The following is a 21,544-nucleotide window of genomic DNA, read 5'->3' on the forward strand; positions in this document are numbered from 1 at the left end:
TAGGACCAAAATTGTGACATAGCTGTCTTTGTATACCCTGCAGTTACCTGGGGTTCTGTGCATAATAGTTTATTAGTAAATGTGTTAATTGTATGACTGAAAGTTATTTTCTAGAGAAACACATTAGCTGCAATTACTATGATAAGAAAGCTTAGCAACTTTCTTGTTGAAAGTTATAATCAAACAATTAGCTTTTCAGAAATGATTTATTTACAATTCCATATTTGAATACAGGGCAGAATCTAGACAGCATGCTCCATGGCACCGGGATGAAATCAGACTCCGACCAGAAAAAGTCAGAAAACGGAGTAACCTTAGCACCAGAGGATACCTTACCTTTTTTAAAGTGCTATTGCTCAGGACACTGCCCAGATGATGCTATTAATAACACATGCATGTAAGTATTTTATGCAGTCCTTCTTAAGAGTTAGAAGAATAAAATTGCATTTAGTGCTATTTTAAGAATTAAGATTATCTGAGTTTTTTTTTTCCTCATGGCATGTTCCCAAAGAGCCAAAAAGCTTCTTATTTTGTATATAGGAATAATATTACCATTAAATGATCAATAGTTACTTTATTAGAGTTATATTACAGCTTTTTAAAGAAGATAAAAGGAATCTAATTTTATCTAACATTTTGAGTTTATTTACTGATCTTTTTATCATGAAATTATTTATGGTTGTTGTGGAAAACTTAAAGATTACTAAGAAGAAACCAAAATTTACCCACAACTTCCTACTTTTTTTTTTTTTTGAGACAGAGTCTCACTCTGTTGCCCGGGCTAGAGTGCCATGGTGTCCGCCTACCTCACAGCTACCTCAAACTCCTGGACTCAAGTGATCCTCCCACCCTGGCCTCACAGAGCGCTAAGATTACAGGCTTCCTACTTCTTAATTGGTTGAAATATTTTATGGATATATGAAAATGATGTGATAATTTTGTGTTATTTTCTTACCTGTAAACTCTCCAGTCCAAATCTGATTTATATAATTATCTTAATTTTCCTACTAAATTTTATGTTAATTACTCAAAATGTTTACATATGATCATATAATTCTGTTCCATATTCTTTAGGGACATTGAGGAATTGACTTACTAGACAAAAAAACAAAATTCCCTGAACAACTCCATCTCATCAGTTAATTAATTGTCTCTTAATAAAGTAATAATGGATGTCATGTTTTATACTTTTATAATAATTGTATGTTCTTTGAATGGGACAGATATAAAGCATAAAACTTGACAAGTAAAATCTTGAGATTGTGTGATAGTTCATTGTGTCTTAGACTAGCCTGGGCAACATAGTGAGACCCTGTCTCTACAAAAAAAAAAAGATAATGAAAAACTCTGCAAAATTCTTTTAAGTAGAAGCAATACATTCACTGATATTAACAATAAATAGCACAGAAAAAGTTTTTAGAAGTGTCTTCCATACCTATTAAAGTCGAAAGGAACGTATCCTAAATTTTCACAGGATACTAATACTAAAATGATAAAATTTCATTAAATATAGATATATTTATGTAAATACTAAAAACTCAACATTCAGAAGTTCTCCCTGTTTTCCTACCACATTTGGTAAAAAGTGCCTTTCAGAATCTTGATACTTTTCTTCCCAAATATACTACTTTTTTGTCTTTGAGTCTGTTTGTATGGTTCACAGAAAAGTTTGTTTTTATCTATTGTCATGTTCAGTTTGTGAATACTGAAAATATTACGGGTAAAAAGAGACAAAGTTATTTTTAAGTAGTTTTCAAAACATTAAGATTATTTACTTATAGAATTTTACAAATCAGCTATGATCACATGACTGATTTACAAAGAAAAGTCACATATCTTATTTGGAGCACTTGTTTAAGGGAAATCCTTTTCCACTGACATAGAGTTCTCATTGGCCTTTTTAATCTTAGTTCAGGCATAGCTTTCATTGGCCTTAAACCCTATATGGCTTTGCCAATAAATTACATGTGAATGCACTTCTAATTCAAAAAACAAGGTACTAACGGCGATCAGTACCTGTTCACATTCAAACTCAAATTTCATTCGTACTCTCTGATGTGAAATTATGTTGTTTTTTTCTCTTATAGAACTAATGGACATTGCTTTGCCATCATTGAAGAAGATGACCAGGGAGAAACCACATTAGCTTCAGGGTGTATGAAATATGAAGGATCTGATTTTCAGTGCAAGGTAAGATCTAATTTGAGACCCATGAGGTAAAGAAGGGAGAGGCCCTATGGAGAACACTGATTTCTCCAAGGAGAAATGTGCTCGATCTACACATTGCTGTATGTTCATGTAAGCAAATGTGTAAGAGGAAGCTTAGCTCTTACTTCAAGTAATATGACCGTGGTAATTGAAGTTCCACATTATTTTGCTTTTTTTATTTTTATTTTATTTTATTTTATTTTTCTGAGACAGTCTCGCTCTGTTGCCCAGGCTAGAGTGCAGTGGCGTTGTCAGCCTAGCTCACAGCAACCTCAAACTCCTGGGCTCAAGCGATCCTCCTGCCTCAGCCTCCCAAGTAGCTGGGACTACAGGCGTGCACCACCATGTCCAGCTAATTTTTTCTATTATAGTCGCCTGGCTAATTTCTTTCTATTTTTAGTAGAGATGGGGTCTCACTCTTGCTGAAAGCTGGTCTCAAACTCCTGACCTCGATCGATCCTCCTGCTTCAGCCTCCCTGAGTGCTAGGATTACCCTCATGAGCTACCATGCCCAGCTCAGATTATTTTGCTTTAAAAAATGTTTTAAATCATCCTAAGTTGTTATTATTGTAACAAATAGTATTGTCACACTTATTTGTAGATTATAAAATTTACTGAAATGACTTTAAGATGATGGGCAGTGACCTTTGTATCACTGTGAGGCAACCTAGAAATGTTAATCCTTTGTAAGGAGATGTCAGTGGAGCTAGTTTGAGAGCAGTGGCAAAGGACTCAGAGGATCAGTAATGGTTTATCAACATCCTGATGGCTCTGGGTTACAAACCTGATCTCTTCAAAATTCTGTATAGTAATTTTACTCCAGGAGATCCTTCCAATGTTTTTGAAAAATAGCTCCAGATAGAATTGTTTGTACACAATTCAAGTCTCAGCTATGTTAGAAAATTATTAATACTATTCAGAAATTCTCATAATTGATAGAAACCTGAAAGGTTGTACGTCTCAACCTCTCTGCAAAGAATTGCATATCTTTCTTTTCTTTGGACTATAGAGAGCAGATCTAACCCCTTTTCCAGATGGCGGCCTGTTACTATGTGGAGGAAGTTAGCTTCATCCTACCTTCCTCCCCACAACCTCTAGTCTTTGCTCAATAAAACAGTATTTCACAGTGACCTCAGCTGCTCCTTACAGGGCCAGCATTAGAGCTGTTCACTCTCCAGCTTCTCGGTGTAATGTGCAGAATTGAGTGTGGTCTGACCAGGGAAAAAGCAGAGAATAAGTAACCCTTCCCTTTTCCTCATGGTGGATGTTTGGCAGTCACACCATATTCTTGGAACACTGAGCTTTCTGTCAGCTAAAATCCTGTCTTTCACTCATGCTGCTGCTAAGCCGTATCTCCTCCACTCTTTACTGGTGCTGTTGCTTTCTTGACACAGAGAAGTATTTGGCATTGGAAGGAATTTTGCTCTACACTTGTCACATACTTGTCTATTTTAAATTTCATCATATAAGAATTAGTCCTAGGCCGGGCACAGTGGCTGATGCCTGTAATCCTAGCACTCTGGGAGGCCAAGGAGGGAGGATCACTTGAGGTCAGGAGTTCGAGACCAGCCTCAGCGAGAGTGAGACCCCATCTCTACTAAAAATAGAAAAAAATTAGCTGGCCAACTAAAAATAGAAATCAACGGGGCATGGTGGTACACTCCTGTAGTTCTAGCTACTTGGGAGGCTGAGGCAGGAGGATGGCTTGAGCCCAGGAGTTTGAGGTTGCTGTGAACTAGGCTGGTGCCACGGCACTCTAGCCCTGGCAACAGAGTGAGACTTTGTCTTAAAAAAAAAAAAAAAACTTAGGCCTGGCGCGATGGCTCACACCTGTAATCCTAGCACGTGGGAGGCTGAGGCAGGAGGATCGCTCAAGGTCAGGAGTTCGAGACCAGCCTGAGCAAGAGTGAGACCCTGTGTCTACTAAAAATAGAAAGAAATGATTTGGACAGCTAAAATATATATATAGAAAAAAATTAGCCGGGCATAGTGGCACCTGCCTGTAGTCCCAGCTACCTGGGAGGCTGAGGCAGAAGGATTGCTTAAGCCCAGGAGTTTGAGGTTGCTGTGAGCTAGGCTGATGCCACGGCACTCTAGCCCAGGCAACAGAGCAAGACTCTGTCTCAAAAAACAAACAAACAAACAAACAAACAAAAAATTTAGTCCTTTGCTCTAATTTATCAGGATTTAAAGGAGGCTGATTTAATTGTTTCTTCCAGTTTTATGCCATTTGCATATTGATCAACCACACATATTGTGCATTTTTTAATCACTTAAAAAAATTAAAGAGATATGGTTATGGCAGTGAGCCCAGCAGTAGTAACCAGTATCCTGTAGGCCCCTAAACTAGGCCTGTGATAAGCTGAATTCACCAGGATGAATTAGCTGTTAAGCTTGACAATCTGGATTCTAATCCATATGCTACCTCTTAATAGCTGTGAAACTTTGGGCAAGGAGCTTTACTCTCTGAAGTTGTTTTCTCATCCACAAAGGAACTATTGAAAAGATCATATGATATAACATGTATGTAAATAACTCAGCACAGTTGGCACATAGTAAGAGCTTAACACATGTTACCCTTTACCGTGTAGTTATCTGACTGAGCAGTCTTCAAACTGAGTTACCCATATCCCTGGGTACACACAGACTGTCCCACAAAGGGAACATAGGCACATAGGTAATTTTAAGGGAATCAGTTTACAGATCCTAAACTTCCTTAGGTCCTTTTGCTTACTATTGATCTGCCTGAGAATGGCGCTTCTTACGCAGTTTCTCTTTTCCCTCCTCCCTTTTCACAATCATCCCTCTCCCAGTTTGCATATGGAAGGCCTAGGGTGCAAAACCTCAAGTTTCCAAACGGTATTGTAATTTGAAATAAAAGTATCAGCGTAGGGTATGTGAGGATATCAAATACTTCTGTATGTCAGGTGGTTGTCAGTTTTTTGCTTTCAACCAAATTACTAGATCATTGAAAATAATTTTTGATGATAGGATCATTATGGTATTTTTAACAGATGCTTTGGAAAGACTTTAAAGAATTATGGGGCCGGGCGCGGTGGCTCACGCCTGTAATCCTAGCACTCTGGGAGGCCGAGGTGGGCGGATCGTTTGAGCTCAGGAGTTCGAGACCAGCCTGAGCAAGAGCGAGACCCCATCTCTACTAAAAATAGAAAGAAATTATATGGACAGCTAAAAAATATATATAGAAAAAATTAGCCGGGCATGGTGGTGCATGCCTGTAGTCCCAGCTACTCGGGAGGCTGAGGCAGGAGGATCGCTTGAGCTCAGGAGTTTGAGGTTGCTGTGAGCTAGGCTGACGCCACGGCACTCACTCTAGCCTGGGCAACAGAGTGAGACTCTGTCTCAAAAAAAAAAATAAAAAAATAAAGAATTATGGGACGATGACTTCTTCCATTATCATCTTTTTTATGTGGACAAGATGTCTAAGTTCTAACCAACAAAAGAAAAAAATAAGAATAAAATTAATGCTGAATCTTCTTACTGTAACAGTAATATTTATCCATAAATTTATGCACTAATTTTTTAAAAGTCCCATCCATCTCATTGAGAAATGCCTTTTCCAATAAAATTTTTTTACATTAGTATTTTAATAAAGATTGTACTATATATCAATTTTATACTGATAATAATTATGATAAAATAGAATAAATTTTTTGAGACTTAGATATACAGTCACAGGAAATAAAAGAATTTGTATGTACTTATTTTTGATGTGGACAATTATGGTAAAATTTATTACATTAGGACATAATTATTGTTGGAGATGTTGAAAGGAAATAAGAGTTCAAGGAGAAATAAGAATATAAAATTCCCAATTTTTAATAGAAGCATTTGTTCATTTATTTTTTTTAATGATGGTAATGGATATCAAATTGCAGTGCTACTTAGAGTCTACTGAATAGATTAAAGAATGATGTAACAGTTCTATTTTAAACTGTCATTATTTACAGAAAGCCAGAAATTATTAATACATTCTTTGCAACTATTTAAATTTAGAGTGAAATTTTTTAGCTGTCAGCCTAAAAATATGTGAAGGATACATTGTTTTTCAGGATTTGTTCAGGGGTTACACAAGGAAAAAATTTTGATCAGCACTTTATATAACTTTCTGTGTCTCTTGGTAAATAAACATCACTGCCTTTATCATAACACGTAGCCAGAACAGCTCTTCAGTTTTACCCTGAGCCTTTCCCCAGTGCTGTCACATCCCGCCAGGTGGGGATCAAATCATCACCATGCCTCACATTCCCCCCAGTCTCCCAGTCTCTGTTGGTAAACCTAGTTGATTCTGTTTCTTCCTATAGGGTGAGTCATTTTTCAGAAACTTCAATGCTGTTCCTTGTAATTTGGCTTCAGTTCCTTCCTCATATGCCATCTCTGGGCCAAACACACTAAATAAGTTTATTTAAGTCAGAATCTCTTACTTCATAAATGCCAAGTGAATCTTTTTCCCACAAAGATTTTTATTCCCCACATAAATCTGGAGATACAAATTGATTTAGGTGGAGGAGAAGGGTGAGAAGTGCAGGAAAGGAAAGGTTATATCACCCAAATCCATAATCTAGGCAGACCTGACTTTTGCCTACCCAGGTGTATAGTTAGCCTATGTCAGAAAGATGTGAGTTGAGTCTGATGTTGCTTACTCTTGGTGAAACCACACTGGGTCTTTAGGGGCTTAAGAATTTTTTTTGACTTACTCTGGAATCTCATCTGGGATTCAAGTCAGGCTCACCAGAGAAAGAAGAATTTATTTATTGAATACTTGCTATTATTATACTAAGTATTTGGTATATTCTACCTCATTTCTTCCCAATTACTTTATAAGGCAGGTGTTTTTATCCTGTATTTTTCAGCAGAGGAAACTAAAGCCCAGAGAAAAGTCAGTTGCTCAACGTCACAAAGTAACTGGCAAAGCTAGAATTTAAACTGTGTGATTCCAAAGCCCCGGCTTTTTCCATAGTACTATGCTGTCTTCAATCTGTTGGCAAAGTGTACTTTCTTTTTCTTTTAAAGAAAAGTAATAGGACATTTAGCTATCTAGTCTCCAACACTGCTTGTTTCTAAAATCTTTAAATCACACCTTTCAGCCATCTCATCTTCCCAGGATTTAATTCACCTGCATTAGAAGATATGAACTCATATAAAATACAGAAACATTGTAAAATCTCTTCATACATTTGGGATATCAGTTCCCACTTTACTGGTGTTTGATTTTCCATCTTCATTCCTATAGACATCACCGATAGAGAAGACAGAAACAAAACAGGAGTTGAAGAATTGTATTTTTTTGTCTTCCATTACCCACTATTATGTCAACAATACATCCAGGGCTTGGTGGACTTTCTCCCCACGCTGCCAAAGAAACCCTTTCTTGGTTTTTCTTTACACTTTCTCTTCTGCAAGGCTAAGCTCATTTTGGCCTTCCTGGAACTATTCTTGGATGCTTGGTTACTTCTTTTATTCATCTTTAGTTATCTGCTCTTAATTCCATCCTTCATTTATGTTTTCTCTAGATCTGGGATTATTTCACAGTCTCCAGTGTAATCCCTAGCATATCTTGCTTTTCTCTTTTTTCTATTTATGATCATTTAGAAATAAATATTGCTAAAAAGTAAAAAAAAAAAATTGGCCAGGCATGGTGGCTCACACCTGTAATCCTAGCACTCTGGGAGGCCAAGGCAGGAGGATCACTTGAGGCCAGGAGTTTGAGACCAGCCTGAGCAAGAGCAAGACTCCGTCTCTACAAAAAACAGAAAAATTAGCCAGGCTTGGTGGCCCACACCTGTAGTCCCAGCTACTCGGGAGGTTGAGGCAGGAGGATTGCTTGAGCCCAGGAGTTTGAAGTTGTAGTGAGCTATGATGATGCCACTGCATTCTAGCTGGGGATACAGAGCAAGATTGTCTCAAAAAAAAAAAAAGTTTAAAAATTCAGTTAAAATCTAAAACTTGTTCATTTGGAAATTTCCAGATGTTCTTGTCCATCTTCCCTAACAGAATTTCAAGTCATGGACTCAGGTTCACCTTTTAAAAGTAATACTGAGGCTTTTTCTTTGTGGCCATCTGATATTTAAGAATGATGTTGTTAACTGCTGCTTATATTCTTACTACTTTTAGAATGACAAACAGTTTCTTTCTGTTAGTATTTTGATCTAGAATGACAGTTCTCCCAGGCATTGCTGAAATGTCAGCATTTAACTTGTCAGATATTGTACTGTAAATCCAATAAAACGTGACACATAATTGTTAATATCTGTTCCTGTGACAACACCCTGTCTCTGCTTAGTTTCCTGATCTGTTAGGGATGCAGCTCCTGTCTGGTTGGTGGTCCGTAATGGTTTCTGTAGTTTGCACTTTCCTCACCATGTAGGCTTCAACTTGCTTCCACATCAGGCTCTCTAATTTTTTTTTTTTTTTTTAGAAGCTCTGAAGGAGGTAAAGCCTCTATAATTATGACATAGTTGATATATGGATTTATGATTTACAGTATCCTCTACCTACTCAACCACTTCTCTTAACCAGCCTTTTCTTTTACTTTCCTTCTTTCCTTCTTTCTTTCTTTCTTTTTTTTTTGTAGAGAAAGGGTCTTACTGTGTTGCCCAGACTGGACTGCAGTGGCTGTTCATAGACACAGTCATGGTTTACTGCAGCCTCGAACTCCTGGCCTCAAATGATCCTTAGCACTGAACCCAGCTCTCAACCAGCATTTTTTTTGGACTAGGACAATCCCCACTTTTTAGGCTGATCTTAAGTCTCATCCAAGTCTTAGTACCACTGTGAGATCATCTTTACGTACTAGTTTATGATTATAATCAAATTTATTACCCACATTTTTTAGGAAAAGATCTATCTCATGACCTTTGAAGTAATTACTTTTTCACTAAAAACACCAAATTTGTTAAGATATGCCGAAGTTTGGAATGAAAAACGCTTTTAAACTTTGGTTTATCTGTAATTAAATGAGTTATAATCTAGTGTTCTACCACATCATCCACAGAGATAATTTCTCCTTTAAGAAAGAATACTTTACAGTCTTCGCAACACTATGTCAGCACAAATTTTAATTTTCCAATAATCTTTTACATATAAAATTTGCAGGTTATTTTCACTCAGTGAATTAGAAATTTATTTTATGAATACTAAAAAAGTTCATTATGGATTTAATATATCAAACCATTTCTAATTTTAGCATTACTTTTCTTCTAGGATTCACCAAAAGCCCAGCTACGCCGGACAATAGAATGTTGTCGGACAAATTTGTGTAACCAGTATTTGCAACCTACACTGCCCCCTGTCGTTATAGGTAGGTTAGCCAAGAAAAGTCTGAGCATGACACTCAGTAAAATATTTTCTCTGCTTTTAACAATAACCAAGCTACCTAGAATTTAACACTACAAATTATTTTCTATATTTAATAAGATACGACAGAAAGATAATATGTTTACTTCCTTGTTTACTTCCATTGTCAGGTCCATTTGATGGCAGCATTCGATGGCTGGTTTTGCTCATTTCTATGGCTGTCTGCATAATTGCTATGATCATCTTCTCCAGCTGCTTTTGTTACAAGTAAGATATTTATTTTGATCCAAAACATTTTGTTGAATGTTTTGGATCAAACAGTTTTGGATCAACAGTTTTTAAAGCCAGTTGTATAAGTCATTAACTTAGTATTCTCTGATTATATATCTTACTAGATTATAGTTATCTTAAGGAAAAAGAAGACCTTACTACCAATTAGTTAATTGGACACAGTTTTATACTTCTTGTGTGTTCATGAATGCTTGTGATTTTCTTATTAATGAAATTCTTATGTGTGAATTTTTAAGCGTGTCCCAAGAAACCAGCTATATTATAGATTTTTTTAATATATTTTTCTTTTTTTAGTTGTCCAGCTAATTTCTTTCTACTTTTAGTAGAGACAGGGTCTCCCTCTTGCTCAGGCTGGTCTCGAACTCCTGAGCTCAAACTATCCACCCTCCTCGGCCTCCCAGAGTGCTAAGATTACAGGCATGAGCCACTGCGCCCGGCCTATAGTATAGTTTTTTAGTAATTTTAGGCTTCTGAATTATTTGTATTTAGTCATGATTTCAGAAGACAATTGCCAAAAAATAAAGAGTAATAAGAGGAGGCAGCTCCTAATGTATATGAACTTCAATAATGAAACATTATCATACTGGCAGAATATAGGGATATCAGTGAAACAGGTTAGTAAACCCATAAATATACCCAAGTACATAAAGCAATTTAGTATATGATAAAGGTAACATTTCAGATCACTGAGGAGAAGATGGATTATTCAATAAATGGATTTGGGACTAGGCAGCTATATGGGAAAAAAAATTAAATTGGATCAATTCCCTACACTGAAATAAATTTTAGTCAGATTGGAACTATATATATATGTGATTAAAGTACTAGAATGAACCATGGGAGAATTTTTAAAAATAATCTCAGACTTTGAAAGAACTTTCTGAGTCTGACATGATACTTAGAAGCAAACTCCGCCACCCCCCCACCGCCAAATTACACTAAAATAAAAAAAGATTAATAGTATCAACTGCATAAAAATAAAACTTTATTATGGGGCAGAAACCACCACAAGCTGTCAGAAATCAGACTACAATTGAAAAATACTGGCAGTTCATATTACGAAGGGATGATTTCTCAAATATAAAATTTCTGTGAATCAAAGGGGAAACAAGTCTAAGCAATTCAATGGGAAAATAGGACAAAAAAGATGAACACATGATTTGTATAAAAATAATACATAGAGCTCTTAAAATAAAAATAAAAGAATACTCAAGAATATTTATAATATGAAAAGTATAAATTAAAATCACACTGAGGCCAGGTGTGGTGGCTCATGCCTGTAATCCCAGCACTCTGGGAGGCTGAGTTGGAAGGATCAGAGGTCAGGAGTTTGAGGTTGCAGGGAGCTATGATGATGCCATTGCACTCTAGCCAGGGTGACAGAGTGGGACCCTTTCTCAAAAAAAAAAATCACACTGAGATATTGTTTATTACTCCTAACTGGCAAAGATTCAAATATTTGACAAAAGGTCTTTTCAATAAAGATAGCAGATTGAGCGTACTTTTAGCAGCCCACTAAAACAGCAATAGAGTTCTGAACTTCTTTGTCTAACTAGGACAAGGAGAACAGGAGATAAAGTAATAGTAAAAAATTTTTGGAACCGTGGAGCAGATGGATGACTAGTAAGTGACTTTGTAGACCTAAAATGTCTGAATCCTAGGCTAAAAATTGAGAAAGCCAAGAAACAACCAGTTTATACTATAGAATTCCCCCAAGAAACTCAGGAATTGGCAATTGTTTTTATCTCTGGAAGTAAAGTTGAGGGTGACAATAAAACCAAGAGGATTGCTTAAAAGTCTGTTTTCAGAAAGTCAGACGCCCGATTTATCCAATACTGTGATAACAAATCACTCTAAAACTTAGTGGCTTACAATAGCAATTGTTGTCTCACTGTTTTTGTGGATCAGGAATTCAGGAGTTGCTTGACTGGGTTGCTCAGGGTCTTTCATGAGTTTCCAATCAGATGGCGGCTGAGGCCACACTCACCTGAGGGCTTGACTGGAGCCGGCTGATCACCTTACAAGGCAGCTCACTTCCCTGGCCAAGTCAGTAGCTCTCAGTGTGAGCCCCCGCAGAGTGCTTGTGTGCTCACAGCATGCCACCTGCCCTCCCCTAGAGAGTGAGTGATCCCAGAGACCACAGTGGAGTGGAAGCTGCAATGGTGTTTATGATCTAGGCTCGGAAATCACTTCTGCCATATCCTATTTGTCACACAGATCAGCTCTGATGTGTTATGGGAGGGAACTAGCCAGGGGCATGAACCACTAGGAGGTGAGGATCGTTATGGGCCATTTGGGATGTTGGCTACCACAGATGCTGAGATTGTCACTCCATCTTCTCTACTACTCTGAATAATCATGTGACTTCCCTACCTCTTACCTAACAGAAGGCTTGGAAGTATGTGCTTTAGAAAGAACAAGAACACAGTTTCTCAACTGTGGTACCCCATTGTTGAGTGTGAGGCATTATAATGAAAAGAAGCAGGTGTGGTGAACATTTACATACTGATTGGTGGGCCCCTCAGCCCTCCCAGAACCCTATCAGCCAGGCCTGTACCCTCTAGAGCAGCGATCACCAATCTTTTTGGCACCAGAGACCAATTTCATGGAAGACACTTTTTCCATGGACCCAAGCGTAGGGTGGTGGTGGGAGGATGGTTTCAGGATGATTCAGGTATATTACATTTATTGTGCAGTCAAACCTCTCCGCTAATGATAATCTGTATTTGCAGCCGCTGCCCAGCACTAGCATCACTGCCTCAGCTCCACCTCACATCGTCAGCCATTAGATTCTCATAAGGAGCGCACAACCTAGATCCCTCGCATGCGCAGTTTACACTAGGGTTCGCGCTCCTATGAGAATCTAATGCTGCAGCTGATCTGGCAGAAGGCGGAGCTCAGGCAGTGATGTGAGCGATGGGGAGCAGCTGTAAATACAGATGAAGCTTCTTCTAATACTCACCTCCTGCTGTGCAGCCCGGACAACATCCAGCTCTAGACAACAGAAAGGATGATTATTAGGGAAATCTGTCCAGCCCAAGAGAAAAATTTTACCTAAAAATACTGCCATTAGGGCTCTGGTAAATGGCCCCCAGGCAGAATATCTTACAAATGAAACCTATAATTGATAGATACGCCCCACTCACATCCTAACAGCTGCTGGTCAGGACATCAGGGGATGAGACACTGATCTCAGAGAAACGGAAACAAGTGAGGTGAGCCTTATGATTACCCACCTTACTGCCTGAAGAGAGCTTTTGGCTTCAGGACACAGGGAGAACCCCGGTATAACAAACTAACAGTACCTTTTAAGATTAATTGAAAAGACCACTCAGCTCAGAATCAAACTATGGGCACTCAAGTGAGTGACCTGGGACACTTCATGAAATACACAGACATCAGGAACTGGCCATTTAGGTTTCCTTCATAGCTTTAAACTAAATATTACAGGGGCCTCATGACTGCCCTGTTTATTTAGCTTTTGAACTTTATGTGCTCGTTTTAGATGCTTGAAGATCCATTATTGATCAGTTATACAAGATTAGTAATTTCAGGTATTCATTCACATTTAACTGGACTTTAGTAAGTCACAAGTTGCTATCCATAGCAAACCAAAAAAGGGTAATATTAACGTTAAAGAGAGGTGTATCTTTCAACATATTAAGGTATATCTTTTTTGTATCTTACTAATATTTTGTTTCACTTTTTTCTGATGACATTTTTCCTCCAGTTTAGATTAGTCTACAGATTCATTCTTTATTTTTTCTCAGCACAGTGAATTTTTTTTTTTTTTTTTTTTTTTTTTTTTTGAGACAGAGTCTCACTCTGTTGCCCAGGCTAGAGTGAGTGCCGTGGCGTCAGCCTAGCTCACAGCAACTTCAAACTCCGGAGCTCAAGCAATCCTCCTGTCTCAGCCTCCCGAGTAGCTGGGACTACAGGCATGCGCCACCATGCCCGGCTAATTTTTTCTATATATATTTTTAGCTGTCCATATGATTTCTTTCTATTTTTAGTAGAGGTGGGGTCTCGCTCTTGGTCAGGCTGGTCTCGAACTCCTGAGCTCAAACGATCCGCCCACCTCGGCCTCCCAGAGTGCTAGGATTACAGGCGTGAGCCACCGCGCCCGGCCAGCACAGTGAATTTTAATATCTCCCCTTTGGGGGAGGAGAGGTCACTTTTGAAGACACTTCAAAGGTTGTCTGTGGGCCAGGCGTGGTGGCTCATGCCTGTAATCCTAGCACTCTGGGAGGCTGAGGCGGGCAGATTGTTTGAGCTCAGGAGTTTGAGACCAGCCTGAGCAAGAGCGAGACCCCGTCTCTACTAAAAATAGAAAGAAATTATATGGACAGCTAAAATATATATAGAAAAATTAGCTGGGCATGGTGGTGCATGCCTGTAGTCCCAGCTACTTGGGAGGCTGAGGCAGAAGGATAGCTTGAGCCTACATGTTTGAGGTTGCTGTGAGCTAGGCTGATGCCACAGCACTCACTCTGGCCCAGGCAACAGAGCGAGGCTCTGTCTCAAAAAAAAAAAAAAAAAAAAAACCACAAAGGTTGTCTGTGGCACTTTGGTACAGAAAAGATTTGGTCCAATCTTATGCTGGCTAGGATACAGAAAGGAACGTAAAGTTGGTGGCTCAAACTCCTCTGGGCTGGGTTGGGGCAGGTGAACATGGAAGTGATTTGAGAGAGACAGGTATGGGTGTGGGCTTGAGTTCTTATTAATCAGGGTAGTTGGTCCCAGTTGGACACTTGGGTGGCCAAGGGCAGCCTGAACCCTCAGGCTGGGTACACGCTGCTTTGATGGCCCCTGTCTGCCCAGTTCACCAGCTCACTGCTCTGGAACCACACCTGGGTCTCTCTCTGGGCCCCCTCATGGAGTTGCCGATGTGGATGCTGAAGTGTCCTTGGCCTCCACCAAGTTGATGTGAGACGTGAACCACATTGTACCCTTCCCAGACCATGGCTGCCACAGGCCTGGAGCTCAGGTAGCTGACGAGGGCTGGGTAGAAGGGCTTCCTCCGCAGGTGCTGGTAATGCTCAGCAAGGATGTTCTCTGGTGCCTGCGGCATGTTCATCTCTACCAGCTTGAAGCCACACCTCTCAAAGTACTAGATCACATCCCAGCCAGCCACTCCTGACCCTGTCTGACTTCACTGTGACCAGGGTCTGCTCCCAGGTGCGAGAGGGCCCTCCCGAACTGGGCTCAGGAGCAGGCCCAGCGGTGCAGTGCAGCTGCTGGGAGACGCTATCCAAACGCCAAGCCGCAGGCCACTGGCTACGAATTTATTCTTGAATCTGATGTACATTCATGACAACATGACCCTCAAAATCAGTACCTTTTCTACAACCTCCTCTCTAACCATTACCTCCCTCCATTCTGGATGAGGTATCATTTCTGTAACCATTCTGCCAGTTCCTTGTACTTTTCCTTTGGCATCCTATTTTATAACTCCTTTAGCACTTAAAATTGGTTAGATCCTATGCTTTCCCCCATAACATTTGCTACTTTTACCTTGCATTTTTGACATTTGCAAATATTCATTTACTTATTCATGATTATTTGCCTAAAGTCTGCCTTTATCATTGAACAGGAATTTCACAGGTAGCAGAGATTACTTGTCCATTAATATCGATGATCAGTTGGCTGGCTATTTAAATTGCCACTTTTCTGTTGAATTATTAAGGGTGAGCATGGTGAATCGGTGTGTCCCTGATGGTTGGCATGCAGTAAAGACTCAGTAAATTTTGTTGATGCTAACCATCCACCCCTTGGCCCAGAAATGCCTGCCTTGGGAAGCAATATCACAGATTAATTTATCAGATAAAAAGCCCATTTCTGGCTATACAGTGTGCCCGTTATCTTCACTATCATTAAGGGATTCCTGTTCCCACAGTAGTTAAATATTAAAAATGAATGATTTTAAAATTACAGCAATTGTAGCAAAAAAATTGCAAGTAATGTTTCATTTAACAAGAAAGAAAATGAACATTTATTGTATACCTAAAAAAGGCTGCTAATCAGTTTTTAAAGTAATTAATAAGAAAAAAGGTCATATATATCGTGTTTATTTTCATCATTTTCAGCACTCTTCAGTTAATTTATTTAATTATAGGTATTAGGTCCATGTTTTCATCTGTTATATTCCTTCAGCCTGAGAACTTCCTTTAACATTTCTTCTTTCTGTGGAGGTCTGCTGGCCATAAGTTCTCAGCTTTTGTCTGAAAAATCTTTTGCCTTCATTTTCCAAGGTATTTTCACTAGATACAGAATTCCGGATTGGCTTGGTTGGTGTTTTTGTGTTTTGTTTTCTTTTAAAGCAGTCACTTTATTATCTTCCAGCTTGCATAATTCGTGACATAATTATCTTTGATCTACTGTATGTAGTTTTTTTTTTCATGGCTTCCTTTAAGATTTTCCCTTTGTGGTTTTAAACAAATTGACTATAATATGTTTAGGGGTATGTGTGTTTCCTTTTTGGTATTTACTTTGGGTTTCACTGAGCTTATTGAATTTGTGGTTTGATATCGTTAATTATTTTTGCAAAATTATTGTCCACTATCTCTTTAAACATTTTCTCTGTCCCTTATCTGTGTCTTTTCTTTTTGAGACTCCAATTATACATACTTTAGATTATTTGAAGCTCTTGAATTCTTTTTTTTTTTTTTTTTTTTTTTTGAGACAGAGTCTCACTCTGTTGCCCAGGCTAGAGTGAGTGCCGTGGCGTCAGCCTAGCTCACAGCAACCTCAAACTCCTGGGCTCAAGCGATCCTCCTGTCTCAGCCTCCCGAGTAGCTGGGACTACAGGCATGCACCACCATGCCCGGCTAATTTTTTCTATATATATTTTTAGCTGTCCATATAATTTCTTTCTATTTTTAGTAGAGATGGGGTCTCGCTCTTGCTCAGGCTGGTCTCGAACTCCTGAGCTCAAACGATCCGCCCACCTCGGCCTCCCGGAGTGCTAGGATTACAGGCGTGAGCCACCGCGCCCGGCCAAAGCTCTTGAATTCTTTATTCAATTTTTCTCACCCTTTTTTCTCATTGTGTTTTAGTTCAGGTAATTTCTATCTACCTAGTTTTGGATTCACTGATTTTTTTTTTTTTTTTTTTCCCCCTCAACTGTGTCCAGTGTGCTTGTGAGCCCATCAAAAGAATTCTTTATCTCTAATATCATGTTTTACATTTCTAGCATTCCTGTTTGGCTCCATTTCTCTCCTAAAACTCTCCATCTTTTCATCCATGTTGCCTACCTTCACTAGATGCTTTGCCATTTTAATCACGGTTATTTTAAAGGCCCTATCTGATAGTTCCAACGTATGGGTCATCTCTGAGACTGGTTTTGTTGATCACCTTCCCTCTCAACAGTGGGTGGTTTTTCCCAGCTTTTTGCTGTCTCTTATAACTTCAAATGTTGTCCATCACATTTAGAGTAACAGAGACAGATAAAACATACATATGCCTAGAAATGGGCACACCTCTTCTTCTCTTAGGCTGTTCGTGGGGGTGGGGGTTTGAATTGGTTCAGGTTTTGTTTATTCTTTGGGCCTGGGCCTTCAGTGCCTCACAGGGGTCAGATTCCTTTGGTGGTGCGTGGGCTGCTGTTTCATTGTGCTTGGAGTGGGCATTTAGGTGCAGAGGGGAGAGATTTTCTCTGTTCCTGCTTTCGGCTCTCTCAGCATGCTTGAACCACCGTGGGGTCCCTCTCTATGTTCTTGCCTCTCCCGCTGTCACATATCGCTCACGTGGGAGACAGGTAGAAAGCGGGGGAGGGATCTGTTGTCCTTTGTTAGGCTTGTGTGTTGCCAGACCTTAAGGATGAGGGCTTCTCAGGGTTCCTGCACCTCCTCTCTGGGCAGCCAGATCCTGCCTAGCTTCTCTCTTTGGTCTTGGGCAGTGGTTTCTTGCCCTCCCCCGAGGTGGCTGTCCCTGCTCTAGGATCCTGTGTCCACAAGGGTTCCATTCTTCTCCACAAGGAGAGAGGGTATTTGCGTCTACTCCCCCTCAGCATCAACAGACCTTTACCTGGTTGGGGCTGGGAGCATTTCCTACACATCCACCAGTGGCAGAGGGATTTGCTTCTCCTCTTCCCCAGAAGTAATGGTGCTTTGCCTATGCTGGGGGTTGGGGGTGTGGGGGTGAGAGAGTGTGCGGGAAAGAAAAAATAATCATGGGATACAGTGAGGCCCACATGTGGATAAGTTTACAGTCTTAATAATGCCGATGCTGAATGTTGATCTAAACAGATAAACATTCAAAAATTAAGTACTTTGTTAAAATAAATTTGGTAAAATTAAGTACTAAGTTCTGTAAAAACAAAATACAAAGTTTGATCAAATTAAAAACTAAGTGGTTTGGATAAAGGCATACGGAAAATGGGCTCACTCCAGTGATGGTGGAAGGATTGCAACTGGTACAGCCTTTACAGAGGCCAGTAGAGCATTCCAGCAAAATTCCAAATTCTGTTCTAACTTCTAATAATTTGTACTACAGATATGCCAAGAAATTTTTCCATTTCAGACTTGTAAGTAATAAGACTAGAAACAGTCTAAATATAACCAGTGGGGGAATGGTTTAACAGCCATACAATGGAATGCTATCTAGCCATTAAAGAAAACGGTGGCTCTTTGTGTACTGCCGTGGCATGATACCCTAAATATATCACTAAATATAAAAGCAAGATGCAAAACAGTATATATGGTATATTACCACTTCTGGAAGAAGGGAAAAAAAGAAAAGTGGGGGAGATGAATATCAAGATACATGGGTTTTTTTGTTTGTTTGTTTTGTTTTTGAGACAGAGTCTTGCTCTGTTGCCCGGGCTAGAGTGCTGTGGCATCAACCTAGCTCACAGCAACCTCAAACTCCTGGGCTCAAGCGATCCTACTGCCTCAGCCACCCAAGTAGCTGGGACTATAGGCATGCACCACCATGCCCGGCTAATTTTTTTTTATATATATATATTTTTAGTTGTCCGGTTGATTTCTTTCTATTTTTTTAGTAGAGACGGGGTCTCACTCTTGCTCAGACTGGTCTCGAACTCCTGAGCTCAAACAATCCGCCTGCCTCAGCCTCCCAGACAGCTAGGATTACAGGCATGAGCCACCACGCCGGGCCATGTTTTTATTTGAATATGCATACATGGTCTCCAGAAGATAACCTGAGAAACTATGAATACCTCCATTTCTAAGGAACTAGGGAAATACTCACTTCCAGGGAAGTGAACTTGCTGGCTTAAGGATAGGGCTGTATACCCTTTTTTCACTGTATACCCATTTGTGAATTTTAAACCAGTCAAGTTGATTACTCATATAAAGTTTTAAGAATAAAAATAAAATTACAAAAATGGTTAAGTAAATTGGGCTGTTTATATGGAAAATAAATCTAATTTGATTAGTTTTCTGATTTCTAATATATGTAATAAATTCCAAATGGATTAAAGGACTAAATGAGAAAATCAAAATTTTAAATCCTTGAGACGACGGTATTGATGACATAAGGGTTGGCAAGGTTATCTTAAGACACAAAAGCAGGCCAGGGGCATTGGCTCATGCCTGTAATCCTAGCACTCTGAGAGTCTGAGGCGGGAGGATCCCTTGAGGTTAAGAGTTCGATACCAGCCTGAGCAAGGGCAACACCCTGTCTCTACGAAAAATAGAAAAACTTAGCCAGATGTGGTGGCACATGTCTGTAGTCCCAGCTACTCGAGAGGCTAAGGCAGGAGGATCACTTGAGCCTAGGAGTTTGAGGTTGCTGTGAGCTAGGCTGATGCCATGGCACTCTAGCCCAGGCAACAAAGAGAGACTCAAAAACAAAAACAAGGCTGGGTACGATGGCTCATGCCTGTAATCCTAGCACTCTGGGAGGCCGAGGCAGGAGGATCGCTCAAGGTCAGGAGTTGGAGACCAGCCTGAGCAAGAGCGAGACCCCGTCTCTACTAAAAAAAAAATAATAGAAAGAAATTAACCAGACAACTAAAAATATATAGAAAACATTAGCTGGGCATGGTCATACATACCTGTAGTCCCAGCTATTCAGGAGGCTGAGGCAGAAGGATCACTTGAGCCCAGGAGTTTGAGGTTGCTGTGAGCTAGGCTGACATCACGGCACTCTAGCCCGGGCAACAGAGTGAGACTCTGTCTCAAAAAAACAAACAAACAAACAAAAAAAGCCCAAAAAAGCATATATCAAAAAGCAAAAAGAACCTGACCATGATGGCTCATGCCTCTAATCCCAGCACTTTGGGAAACCAAGGCGGAAGGATTGATTGAGGCCAGGAGTTCAAGACCAGCCTGAACACCATAGGAAGACCCTATCTCTACAAAAAAAATTTTTTTTTAAATTAGCTGGGCATGGTGGCACACACCTGTAGGCCCAACTACTTGGGAGGCTGAGGTGGGAGGATCACTTAAGCCCAGGAGTTTGAGGCCACAGTGAGCTGTGATCACATCACTACACTCCAGCCTGGGCAACAGAGTGAAACTCTGTCTCAATTAAAAAAAAAAGGAAAAAGAATGATTAATTTTCCTATATTAAAATTAAAACCTGACATAAAACACCATAATAGAATGCCATGACAATCACAGATTGAGGGACGATTGTTGTAACATGTAATTATCAAAGATTCAGTGTCCAGATTATATAAAGAATTCCTATGAATCAACAAAGAAAAAAGATTAAACACCTTAATTGAATAACATGCAAGAGACATACGAATGAGCAGCTCACAGAAAAACTATGAACCACGGGGAAAAAGAAATTCAGCCTCACTAAGGGAAAGCAAATTAAAATAAGGCAGTATTTCATACCCATCAAATTGGCAAAAGTCTAAAAATATGACAGTTCATAACTTGTATTATTAGACTGTAAGGAACTGGATATTGTGATACTATGCTTTGGGTGGGAGTATAAGTTATTCCACTTTGGAGAGAAGTTTGGTGATATCTATAAAATTGAAGTTATGTATACCTTCAAGAAATTTTCATATATCTGCACAAGGGGATAGGCACAAAAATGTTTATTGCAGTACCATTTATATTAACATATACAAATCTTTGGAAATAACTGAACTATGGCCGTCAGGGTAAGTTGTGACAAATTTATAACAGGAACACTGGGCACCATTTAAGTCATTTCCTTAAAAGAATCGTAGTAACAAGCACTATGGGTTTTAGCACCAGGCCTCAGGTTTGGATCCCAGCCTCACCACTTGGCAGCTGTCTGACTCGGGGCAAGTGATGAACCTCTTGGCCGTGATTTCCTCATTCGTAAAATAGAAAAACGGTTCTGACTTCTTAGGGGTTTTATAAAAATGAATTGAGTCATAGAACAATGTCTGACACACTCAACATCAGTAAAAATGAGCTATCAACATGGATAAATTTGTGAAACATAAGGAGGGGGTTTTAAAAGCAAGATATAAAATATTAATACAACATATGCCATTTATGTAAATTTTTCTATAGAGAAATGATATTGTTCATGACTATATACATGTATAATAAAAGTATAAATACATAGGAAGGATATAAAAACCCTCAGGGTAGTGATTTTCTCTTAGGTGAAAAATAGGGAAATGGAATTATCAGAGAAATGGCTAGAGCTTCAAATATTTCTACTGGTTATTTATTTAATATATATCTAAAATAAATATACCATAATGTTAATATTAATTAAATTAAAATGATCTATACATAGGTGCCAGTTAATCTCTACCTTCCTATGTGTT

General features: G+C 39.3%; 1 protein-coding gene across 1 annotated transcript in view; it reads left to right on the forward strand.

The window, feature by feature from the left end:
• BMPR1A (bone morphogenetic protein receptor type 1A) overlaps nucleotides 1–21,544 on the forward strand; it is a 135,292-nt gene that overhangs the window by 101,087 nt on the left and 12,661 nt on the right. The window contains exons 4-7 of the mRNA XM_069459916.1: nucleotides 235–397; nucleotides 2,088–2,190; nucleotides 9,433–9,529; nucleotides 9,696–9,792. Coding sequence (XP_069316017.1) covers nucleotides 235–397; nucleotides 2,088–2,190; nucleotides 9,433–9,529; nucleotides 9,696–9,792 — 460 coding nt within the window. The remainder of the gene's footprint in view (nucleotides 1–234; nucleotides 398–2,087; nucleotides 2,191–9,432; nucleotides 9,530–9,695; nucleotides 9,793–21,544) is intronic.

The sequence above is a fragment of the Eulemur rufifrons genome, chromosome 28 (genome assembly GCF_041146395.1).
Source record: "Eulemur rufifrons isolate Redbay chromosome 28, OSU_ERuf_1, whole genome shotgun sequence".
NCBI classification, from domain to species: Eukaryota; Metazoa; Chordata; class Mammalia; order Primates; family Lemuridae; genus Eulemur; species Eulemur rufifrons.